The sequence below is a fragment of the Sus scrofa genome, chromosome 14, assembly GCF_000003025.6.
Source record: "Sus scrofa isolate TJ Tabasco breed Duroc chromosome 14, Sscrofa11.1, whole genome shotgun sequence".
In the NCBI taxonomy this organism is placed as follows: Eukaryota; Metazoa; Chordata; class Mammalia; order Artiodactyla; family Suidae; genus Sus; species Sus scrofa.
Window position 1 is genome coordinate 110385212 of NC_010456.5, and position 12665 is coordinate 110397876.

Consider the following 12665-nt stretch of genomic DNA (forward strand, 5'->3'; position numbering starts at 1 on the left):
TGACACTATCAGCTTAGACAAAGGAACCTGAGAAACTGCTTCTTACAGTGAGAAAATAGGAGAGCTAAAGTATGAATAAATTCAAAAGACCCTTCCTACATCATCTTTTACAGAGTATGGGTGAAAATCAGAAAGTAATAATCATCTTGCCAGGTGTCCTAACACAAAGATTCCTGAAAACAAGGAAGTTCATTCTGAGATTTATAAAGACAAAGATTCCATCAATTTTGGACAAAAACCAATTAATGCTCCCAGGTTTAATTTTGAGAGAAGCGGAATGTGAGCACTTAAAAAAATACTTTTAAGAGTTCCTGTTGTGGCGCAGCAGAAACAAATCTGACTAGGAACCATGAGGTTGCGGGTTCGATCCCTGGCCTTGCTCAGTGGTAAGTATCCAGCATTGATTGCCATGAGCTATAGCATAGATCACAGATATGGCTCAGATCCTGCATTGCAGTGGCAATGGCATAGGCCAGCAACTGTAGCTCCGGTGGCTGAACCCCTAGTCTGGGAACCTCCATACGCTGCGGGTGCGGCCCTAAAAAAGCAAAAAAAAAAAAAGCTTTTAAATGATCCTCTACATTATTACCAATATAATGCTTGTAATGTACAAAATGAGTAGTTTTGGCAATTATATTATTTTCTCCTGTTACCTTTTCTCTGCTCATATTTACTGAAATGTAATTTTATGTCTGTTTAATATAATGATAAAAATTGAGTTTATTTAAGAAAACTTCACTTATGCGATGGTTCATAAGAGGACTTACAAGCAAAAGAATTATGTCTTTGTACTTACAACCAAAAGCAGTTGGAAAATAGCAGAACTTCTAGTCATGCGTTATTTAACTTTATGATTGTGTACCTGTGTATGCACTGATTTTTATGCAGACATTCCACTGTTTTGATAATAGCACTGGGCTCATTTTAAATATGTAAAATGCCATCTAATTTATGTTCTGCTGAGCCTCAGAGCTTCATTTTAGGGTATTCAGGAATAATTCTAATACCAACTAATATTCATATAGTTAGTATCATGCCTTCAAAGAAGTCAAGATGCTTGAGAAAGAAAAAATTTTTTGAACAATGCTTCCCACATGAAACATTTTCAGACCTTTATTTTCCAAGGGATTTAGTGACTCACGCTTTATTTTACTAATTCTTTTTTTTTCTTTCTTTCTTTTAAGGGCCACACCTGAGCATACAGAAGTTCACAGGCCTAGGAGTTGAATCAGAGCTGCAGCTGCTGGCCTTCACCACAGCCACAGCAACACAGGATCTGAGCCACGTCTGCAACCTATACCACAGCTCATGGCAACGTCAGTGCCATGACCCACTCAGCAAGACCAGGGATCGAACCCACATCCTCATGGACACTAGTTGGGTTTGTAACCCACTGAGCCACAACTGAAACTCCTATTTTACTAAATTCTTACACACATCATAGATAACTTCTAAATCCAAAGTTCAGAGTGGTAGGGAGATTTATAATGAAATCACCACAAATTAAGAACAGAGTTTAAAACTGTTTCTTATTGGTTTTATCTCTCCACACAGTGTGAACTGAGGTCCTAAAGCAGAGATTTCAGTACCAGAAAAGAAACTGAGCTACCCAAGAGTAATGTTTGCATTTGAAAACATAGTTCAGATTAATCACAATGATAACATCTAATATATACTGAATACTTACTGTTTGCCAAGTACTGTGCTAAGGTATTATGTACAAAACCTCATTTAATCCTCAAACAATTCTCTGAAGTTCGTAAGATACAATCACCTGAAGAAATTAAAGCTAAAGGGAGGATTAAAAAAACTCCCCAAGGTAAGGGAGTTGGTAAGTGGCTGTTCTAGAGTTAAATTCAGACTGAAAAACTCACATGTTGAGTCAATATACTAGGTGGAAATAAAAGCTGCCTGACTGCTTGCATATTTCTACATCAAGGGACCACTATAATTCGTTTATTTATAAAAAGATGAAACAAATATCTTACTATGAAGTATTTTCACACTCATTATCTTATTATTCAAGTATAAGAACAGAACACTATTCTTCTAGTCATGACACACTCCTAGACAAGAATAACTCCAAGAAAAAAACAATGCATATATTACTAACCCCCTATTAATGATGGGGACACTGAGTCTTGGAGGATACTAATGACTGATTACACACCTGGAAAGTCTCACCTAAGAGAGGCCCTCCCTGTCTGTCATATCTAAAGGAGTCCCTGCTCCAAACCTGCCAACCTCATCACTGTCACAGTGGCAGCCAGTAGTTCGACTGCTAAGAGATAGTGCAGATAAAAAGTGTCCTGGGAAAGATGGAAGACCAGAGCTAGATTCACTAAATGGAAAAAAGGCAGGAGGATGGGGGGTGGGAAGGGGCACAGCTGGCCTACTGCTAGAGGCAAGAGTAGATGGGAAGTGTAAGAGAGAAGGGTTGAGAAGGAGATTACAGAACATCTAGAATTCAGGAAGGTTTTGTGGCCCAGGGACTGGATGTACATAATCCCAAATATCAAAGATGAGAACCAAAAACTGCTATAATGCCTGGTTCTAGATTAGGAATATCACAGACAGAATAGAGACAATCCTCAAACTGCTAGCCTGGCAAGATAAGCACAGAAGGAAAGAGAAGAAAAAAAGAAAAACGAAATGGAAAAACAATTAAACTATACATACAACAAAGACAAATTTTAAAAGCCCAAGAATACATTTTTGGCAATATACATGACAAAAGATTACTATCCCTAATATATAAAATGGCCTTATAACTTAATAAGAAATTGACCAATAACGCAATAAAAAAATAGGCTAAAGAAACATACAATTCACAGAAGAAATTAAAAATGGCAAAGAAAGTAAAAAGATCTTTAACCTCATTAGTTATTAATGAAATGTAATTAAAAAACAATCCCATATTAATTACTATTACTGCAACACAGATTAAAGCAAATAATCAACATGAACAAAAGTCAACACTACTTTTGAGAAAGTCCATTTACCAAATGCATCCAAAAAATTTTTTTTATTTCATGTTTGGCCACCCCATGGCATAGAGAGTTCGTGGGCCAGGGAGCAGATCCAAGCCACAGTCACAACCCAAGCTGCAGTTGTGGCAATGTTGGATCCTTAACCCATTGAGCCAGGGCCAAGAATCAAACCTGTGTCCCGGAGCTCCTAAGATGTCAATGATCCCACTGCACCACAGTGGGAACTCCATGCATCAAAATTTTAAATGTTCATTCCTTTGACACAGCACTCAGAGGAAATGCACAAAGACGTTTTTGCTTTGTGCATTATTTACAAGCATTAAAAATTAGAGACAATCATGATGCCTACTGATAGATCAGTTGAACAATTCTGAAATATCCACATAATAGTATAATTATAATGTAGCCATTAAAATGAATATGAACCTATGTTCTTTGATATAGAAAGGTAACTTACACAGTGACTTTACTATTATTTACAAAATACCATTAAGAAAGAATGTTACAAAATAACAGACATACATGTTGTTTAATATTGCTTTGTATAAAAATTATAGGGAGGGAGTTCCCGTTGTGACTCAGTGGCAATGAACCCAACTAGTATCCATGAGGATGTAGGTTCCACCCCTGGCCCCACTCAGTGGGTTAAGGATGTGGCGTTGCTGTGAGCTGTGGTGTAGGCTGCAGATGAGGCTCAGATCTGGCATTGGTGTAGGCTAGCAGCTGCAGCTCCGATTGAATGCCTAGCCTGAGAATTTCCATATACGGTAGGTGCAGCCCTAAAAAGAAAAAGAAAACTGTATGTATGTGTTTCCTGTACATTTATGACTTCTGTGTATGTGTGTGTGGATAGAGAGATGTCTAGAATCAAAATATTTTCCTCTATTATAGTCATAAATAACAGTAAAGTCATTCTCATTTTGAAAAAACATATTTTGAATTTCAAGGGACTGGTTTCAGTAGGTAAATATTCAGATGCTTATACACACGAAACAATGAAGCCATTTTCATTAAAATCATGTGAAAAGCAGTTATTACCACTATTTTTCAATATTTTGGAAAGGTTTTTAGAAATCATAAGGCAAATTTTGGTAAAAATCTAGAAAATGTGTAAATTTACCTTTGTCTTTGATCAAGAGCTTTTCTTTACATCAGAAATGAGTTACAAGGAGAAAGAAATTCACTCTTAATATCCAAAAAAGTATAAAATATTATGGAAAAAATTTAACAAGAAAGGTACAGAAAAAATTATAAAATATTATCTAACAGCATAAAACAAGAACTGAACAACTAAAAAGATATACTGTGTTCTTAAGTGGAAGACTTAACATCAGAAAAATGTCAATCCTTCCCAAATTATGACATAGATTGAATGTAATTCCAATCAAAATCCAGTAATGAATTTTCTTTAACTAGAGAAAATTAAAGTTCATTTCAACAAGTTATTATAGAAGGGAGTTCCCTTCATAACTCAGGGATTAATGAACCCAACTAGGATCCATGAGGATGCAGGTTTGATCCCTGGCCTTGCTCAGTGGGTTAAGGATCCAGCATTGCCATGAGCTGTGGTGTAGGTTGCAGACACAGGTTGGATTCCGCATTGCTATGACTGTGGTGTAGGCCGATGGCTACAGCTCCAATTCGACCCCTAGCCTGGAAACTTCCATGTGCTGTGAGTGCAGCCTAAAAAAAGCAAAAAAAAAAAAAAAAAAAAAAAAAAGTTACTATAGGAGAAAAGCCGTAAAAAGCCTTAGAAAAGAAAAACAAAGGCTTATAAGCCTTACCAGATATGAAAACAGTATGGCATTGGAACAGAAATAAAGAATAGAAAACTGACAGAAAATTAAATTCAGAAATAGGTACAAATATATGTGGGAATATAACATATAACATTATGATTATGCATTATAGTATATAACATTATGATTCAGTGGCAAAAGAACATTTTATTTTAAAAAACAGTGTATGCAAAGCTGGCTAGCTACTTGGAAGAAAACAATGTCATATGCTTACATCACACAATATATAAACACAAATTCCAGTCATAGTAAAAGATTACAGCTCTAAATTAAAAACAGAATCAAAAAATAAATGGCATCCAAGGAGGAAAATGGTTTGCAATACATGTGACAAAGGATTAACATTCCTAATTCGCAAAGAGCATTCACAAACTGATAAAAAACAGATTCTAACACCCAATTTTTTTAAAAGGCAAAGAACATGAATAGGTAATTCATAAAACAGAAAACTCAAATCACCAATAAATATGGGCAGAAAATTACAACAATGAGATAATATTTGTCACCTATTAAAAATATTGAAAAGTTAACTGGGTCACCATGCTGTACAGTAGAAAAAAAATGTATTGGGGAAATAACAATTAAAAAAAAGATAAAACTTAAAAATATATATATAGAAAGGAGTACTAATACCAAGTGCTAATAAGAATGCTAGGAAATAACTGCTCTCATACACTGCTAGTGGGAATGGGAATTGCTACAATCTTTTCTGAAAATTATCTGGCAAAATGCATTAAAATTTTAAATGAAAATCGTAAAAGAAAAAACCAAAAACTGGACTTCGTCAAAATTAAAAGTTTCTGCTCTTTGGAAAAACCTCTTAAAAATAAAAAATACAAATCACAGAGGAAAAAACATCTGCAAATCACATACCTGATAAAGTTCTTGTAGCCCAAAATACACACAGAACCCTTCAAACTCAATAGTAAGAAAACAAAAGTCATTAAATTTTTTTAAATGGGCAAAAGGCTTGAACAGACACTTCACCAAAGAAGATATATAAATGTCAAATAGGCACATGAAGAGATGTTCGATAACATTAGTTGTAAAGTAAACTGCAAATTAAAACCATGAGATACTACTACCTATTCACTGAAACAGCTACAATTTCAAAGACAGCAATACTAATTATTGGCAAGGAAATGGAATATCTAGAACCCATACACACTATTGAGGGAATGCAAAGTAGTACTCTTATAAGTCAAACAGGCACCACAAAATCAAGCAATCCCACTCCTAGGTACCTACCTAAGAGAAATGAAAATATATGTCAACACAAAGATCTGAGAACAAATGTCTACAGTGGCTTTATTCATAATCACCAAAAACTGGAAATAAACCAAATGAATGAATAAATAAATTGTAGGATTATCTTAACATGAAATATTACTCAGAAATAAAAAGAAATCAACTGCTGATATTTGCAATGTGATAAATAAATCTCAAAAATCATGCTAAGTCAAAAAATCAGACACATATAACTGCTTTATTATTCCATTAATACAACATTTAGGGACAAATATCAAATCAGACACAGCTAAGGACTGGAGGTTGGGAAAGGAGAGTGACTACAAAAGAAGATAAGAGAATATTTACATTGATGGGAATGTTCTGTACTTGATGGTGATGATAGCTAACATAACCCTATAATATATTAATTTGTCAAAATTTAGTTATACTATAATACCTCAATAAACCTGAATTTATAAAATTTAAATTTACATATATTTTGGCCCAGATGTCAACTTTCAGAAATCTATTCTACAGAAATAAATGTGTAAATATGTATATAAATTAACATACATTAATACAGAAAGGATAAATAAAGTATGCCACATTTAATACTATAGAATATAATACAAACAATTAAACAGACCTGGATATAGTCCTTTGAGCATTAGGGTTTGTGAGAACTGAAAGAACAGTCTTCGTATCACTCACTTGAGCCCTTTGCTCAACTGAAGTTAGAAAGATTGGCCATAACAGGGAAGTATGAGCCTCTTTCATTCAATTCATTGCTACAGTAATACAGTAAAGCTGATCACAGGAATGCCAGTCTACTTTGGAATCTAACGACTGAAAGAAGAGGTACAAAACCAAAAGTAGAAGATAATAATATGACACGAATTCTTATAAATGAATTCTGGGAAACGTCTTATGTAATACCATTCATTTATAATGGCTATGGTTCAAGGTGCCTGGAAACAAGCACTGACTAGATGACTTCACAATACAAATAATTTTTAATTTCAGGATCATTCACTATGTCCTACATACTGTGCAGAATGCTGCACAAACATGATACTCCTTGCCCTCCAGGAATCTCTGTTCTAAAGAAAATCCTGTTAAGTGTATTGCCTCAAGGCTTGCTTTTAAACTTTTTATTTTCTGCTTTCTTTTGATTACAGAACAGACATATGCCACAAAAGTTCAACTTATACCTCAAAAAAGGAGCATTTGCCAGAAGACAAACTAAAATCAAACCTATAAAAAGTTATTTAATGATGTCAAAATTAACCCTTAAAAGTAGTCTTTGAGTGAATCCATTCATTGTATATACATCAGAACACTTTCAACAAACTTATAGAGCATTGTCAGATTAAGAAGCATAAGAGCACAAAGATATGGAACACATGATTCTCGTTCTTTCTTAAATCCTACCTACCCAACCTTCCCTCTCATTTAACATTCCTTGAGTAACATGCACAATGACTCTCAGATTCAGGAAGCTACAGGACAAGATTACAAGCATGTGTTGGTGAGTCAGTGTGGGAAAGTGTACCGTATTTAAAATAGTTCTCTCATTAATATTCTCCTGGAATTACTCTATCACCTTCCCATAACCTTAGAGTTTACTTCAAAAACCTTCTAGATTAGGTGAAGCTAAGATTATTTCCACTACCATGTAAATCATTCACATGAAGATACTAAGACATGTTTAATACCATGAAAAAATACAATCCATTTTTTTAAATATGATATAATTAGGACTGTTTCAATAGACATATGCATTAAAGAATTGTTATTAGTTTCCATTAACTGGGTTGTCACTAGGACTATAGCATTGTTTTCCTTTTATTGAATGATCAGAAGACCCTCAAAGCTAGTATATCATTTGCCCTCATCTGAGGGATGGCTGTTGAAGAGATCTTAAGCTACAATGAATAATATGAAGGCATACCTCTCACCTCAACACTGACAGTCACCTAGCTAAAGATGGAACATTTAAGAGTAAGGGCTTGCTTGTGAGGCAGAAGGCAACAACCATCATCTTTAACATGCTTTTAACCAGCTGCAATTTCAATCACTTTATTAACTTCTTACTATACTGATATTTCAATCATTTTATTAATTTTTTCCCCTATTGTGATCACAGTTGCCCAATTTTAAAATAAAGACTATACTGCCAACTGACCAGGAAATAATTACAATACAACGCTACCCATATACATGCAATTCTGTAAATAACTGGGGAGAAGGGTTGAGGGGAGAGGAGAAGCATGGAAAAAAAAGTGATCTCTTTCTGAGATTCTGGAGGCCCAGTTTCCTCATTTTCCTCATCCTGTTCCCACGTAAATACTTTCATTGCAGATATTTCAAACATTACACGAGAGTTATACAAAATAAGGGTAACATCACCACGCAGAAATCCTAGGGTAGGTGTTCTGGACATGTTGGTAAAGAAAGGCACTTCATTTGAGAGGTCTCTGCCCCTTCAACCTCACCCTCCTTACCAATATACATTCATCACTGAAAAGGGAAATATTTACAAAAGTTAGTTTAGTTATGTTTAAATATTATGTTTAGCTGTCTGGAGACCATGTTCTCAAAATTTATACAAGAAATCAAGGATTAAACTTCATAACAATTAGAAAACTACACAGTGTAAAATCAAAGTCTTAGTTAAAGGATATTAAAATAGTTTTACCATTGGTGCTAAACTGAAATGACTCCATCTTTTCCCAACACCTGGAACCAAACCTTTTGAACTTTCACATAAACAAACTAGGGTACACCAAATGCTCTGTCTGCAGCAAGGTATCACTTCTGCACAGACATTTGGGTGAAAAATGTGGAAAATGCCTGAGGACTCTTTGAAGCAGCTTGGGAGAAGTGAGAGCAGGAAAGAGGCTCTTCTCTAGGGTAAGTTTGTTTAGTAGAAAGTAAGCAAGTTGTCAGGGTAAAAGTTGACAATGTTGATTCCAACAGTTTGAACTGCGAATAAACATCCAAAGGGATTATGTTACTGAGAATTAGAAAAGATTCCACTGAACTCAATAGAGCACTTGTATTTTTAAAGATAACATGCCTTCAAGCCACACTCTGGATGCACAGTTTAGGGTTAGAATTACGCTAAGCCCTTTCTATCCCACATTAAAGAACACATGGTCTGACCTCTCTAATGTGGGCCTAAAAATACTAGAATAAGGATAGTTAAGAATATTTCATTTCCAATAACTGAATTAGATAATACTAAATAAGTACATGTACATTTGTACATCTGAGGTAGACTAAAGAAATTTGGAGGAAAAATCTGTTCTTCCTAGACACCTAAACTTATACAGTTTCACTAACCAATTTAGGATTTATTAGCCATAAATCACTTTTAAGTTTTCCCTCCTAAATGACCCATCAAAGAACAAAAAATAGGGGCTATGCTTATGAAATCCATAATCCTCTTCTCTGCTCTCCAAAGCCACATTTAAATCTGGCTTTCATCTTATGCTGTTGGGTTTTCCACCAGGTACAAGATAAAAAGTTGGAAAAGACTGGTGCTTTTTCAGAAGCAAAACAAGTTGGTTGCCACTCAGACATTCAGCAATTCCTGGTGAACTGCCAGGAAGCCTATAAAGAAATTTAAAATTTTCCTAACTTGGAGTTTACAAAAATAAATTCATAGCCTGAGATATTCATAGCCTGTCAGACATTCCATCTTTTAATTTTTTAGTATTCATAAACAGGGGAAAACACACATTTTGATTTTTTAAAGCTTATCTGAATCAATATAATGCAGCTCTGCCCTGTGTATCCTTAAGAAAATGGAGATAACTTGGACTGCTCTTCTTAGTTCATCTCAAGTAATTCATGATTATCATATTAGAATCTGGTATTAGAATCTTTTCCTAAGCTTGACAAAAGCACATAACTTGTATGCTCTTTACCAGCAAAGTTTGCAGCAACCCTGCAAAAAGTTGCTTCTCCTTTGAACTCTCACATATATTCACTTCCCTCCTAGAACCAAGGATGAAAGGGGGTATGGCTCAGTCTCATAGCTTCTTTGTTCTTAAAAAGAAAATCAAATTCCCTAGATATTTTCAAAATCCACCAAGAATAGAACATTGTCAGCTATGCCTGTGGATCATTATCTCTTTTACATTTCATCTTTATATTCACTGGGTTCATAAAAAGGGCATACACAGAAAGAGGAAAATAGCTGCTTCTTAGACACCAAATTTAGAAATTTTCCCAAATCTATTGGCACACATCTAAAAAGTCATACTTTTACAAGGCTTCATTAAGTTTTCATTGGTTCTCTCTTATGAGAACACACATGCTGAACCACCCATAACCTCAAGCCAAAATACATCTGCAAAGTATAACAAATATTTTTATACGAATACAAGAGTCATCATAACTTTAAAAGGTATATAGTGGGTAGAGACAAAGAATGTAGGCTCATCTGAATTCGCCTTTAGTGTTTCCCAAGTATCAAGCTGCTAACTGACGGAGGCCATCCATCTACAATGCTCTAAGAGTCCAGCTGACTCCAACAGCCTTACCTGTTAATATGAGATTACTGTAAGTATTGGAGAATTGCTCCTTTAGAAGAACCAGATGCATTTGAGCTGCCTTCTCCCGCTGGAGCTCCAGCATAACATCAGGGTGCTGGGCAATCTTGCAGCCTTTCTGTTTATCCAAGGCAACATCACTTCGAACAATGTCTACAAAAAGAAAGAAGGCTGGCAACAAAAATAAAAACAAAACCAAAACAAAACAGAAGCTATTTTCACCTAATATGACAGATTATAATTTATAAACAACCAGCTGAAGAGTTTTAGAGACACAAAGGGTCTCCTACTTCATGATGCATCCTACAAGTTTCTCTGGTCATTTCCAAATTCTTTGGAGATTTCTGTTTCTTAGCTTTCTCTAGCCTCATTTAAAAGTCCCACTCTTCCACTCTCTCAGCTCACCTCAAGGACTTATTTACCTCCTGGGGCCTTAACATCTTTTACCATGGTGAAAAATAATACAGCTTTGCCTGAATGCTAGTGACTATGAAAGTCATTTCCTCTACTTCAGGCTACAGGCTGGATCACACCTCCAGCATGTGTATTCAGGATACTTGGAGTAGTTTCAACTTTAACTGCCCCACCCCCCACCCCCAGCCAGCCCATTCAGCTCAAATGAAAGCTGCCATTCTGCGGGTTAGCTGCTCAGGATTCCTACTGCAATTTTTCACGTATCTCTGAGTATATTCTAACTCATTAACTGCCCTTTAAATATATACACAGGTATTTTATGGGTCACTGAAAAAAGCAAGGGTAGGATCACTTTACAGATCTGCCTATTTCCTGATTATTTTCCCATTAGTGGTAGGCTGCCTTTTACTCAGTATGATTTTCATTCAAAGCATATGTATTCTCTAGAAAACAGCCTTTCTCAAAAAGAAATATTCACCTAGAATGCTTCCCAATAAGCAGGGATCTTTTATATCCTGAAGTAACTTTTTTATTTTTTATAAATTAAAAGATAATTCAGCTGATTAGCATAGAAATAAATAACATCAGCATCGATCTGAAGAACAACTCTGAAACTTCCAGTTTTACATAAAAAAACTGAAGCATTTTAGGAAAAAGTGCTACAAAAATAAATAAATAAATAAACTGCTCTACCACTACTGACACCCATGGCTTTGGAAAAGAAATACTAATGCCCATGTTGACGGTACCAATAGGAAATAGTTGGCTCCTTAAGCAATGTCACTTATACCTAAGAGAAAATACAGCATGTGACATGAAGGCTGGAACATCATTCTAGACAAAAGATTTTCAAACATAGCAAAAGAGCCTTAAAAGAGAAGCCCAGATATAAAAACAAACCCTTGACAACTGAGTTAGGATATGTGGTTACAAAGATTAGCTAGATGTGGTAATGGTCTTCATTCATTCTTAGATAAAAACAGAGGAGCTGGTTGGAAATAATACAGTATTAATGCCTAAACACATTCATACTGACTTCTAGAATGTAGGCAATAAGGTGAACTCATTTAACAATCAAGTCAGTAATTTCATAGATTTTCTGAGTCTTGAATACAAAACCAGAATAAAGTCAAGAACACACTCCAGTTTTTAACATCAATAGAAGGTAAGATGACTAATAAATAGTTTACATTTACTTAAAATATTTCAATGGGAGTGTATTATTGAACCCTTCCAACAATGGATGAAAGTTATATAGCAGATATTGATGACTAGTTGACCCAAATCCTAAATACATTTCTTTCTTCTTTGCCTTCCTCTACTATAGAGACTTAGAAGCTAAAATATACAATTGTCCAGCTTTTGTTGAAGCAAAGAGTGGTCAGTGGCCAGTAACATGGTTCTGGCCAATGAACTGCAAGCACACATCCCTAGGGAAATTTCCCTGGCCAAATTAAGAGACAGAATTTCACTAAGAGAAAAATCAGTCTTTTCCCTTCAGCCTTTTAGTCCTTCCTATATTTCATGCCTAAAACACAAACAAAAGGCCTAAAGTTATAGCTGCCATTTTGTGGCAATGAAACAAGAAGCAAGAGAGTAAAGGTCTTACTCAGACTGGTAACCAGGAAGATAGGAAGAGCTTAAGTCCCGAATGTCTTTACTGAGCTATCATA

The 12665-nt window shown here is 35.2% G+C and overlaps 1 protein-coding gene across 3 annotated transcripts in view; it reads right to left on the reverse strand.

The window, feature by feature from the left end:
- The window catches only part of HPSE2 (heparanase 2 (inactive)), a 704554-nt gene that overhangs the window by 620701 nt on the left and 71188 nt on the right, over nucleotides 1-12665 (reverse strand). For 2 of the 3 annotated variants that reach the window (XM_021072269.1, XM_021072271.1), the window contains exon 3: nucleotides 10570-10749. In XM_021072269.1, coding sequence (XP_020927928.1) covers nucleotides 10570-10749 — 180 coding nt within the window. The remainder of the gene's footprint in view (nucleotides 1-10569; nucleotides 10750-12665) is intronic. The other variant, XM_021072270.1, reaches the window with a different exon arrangement.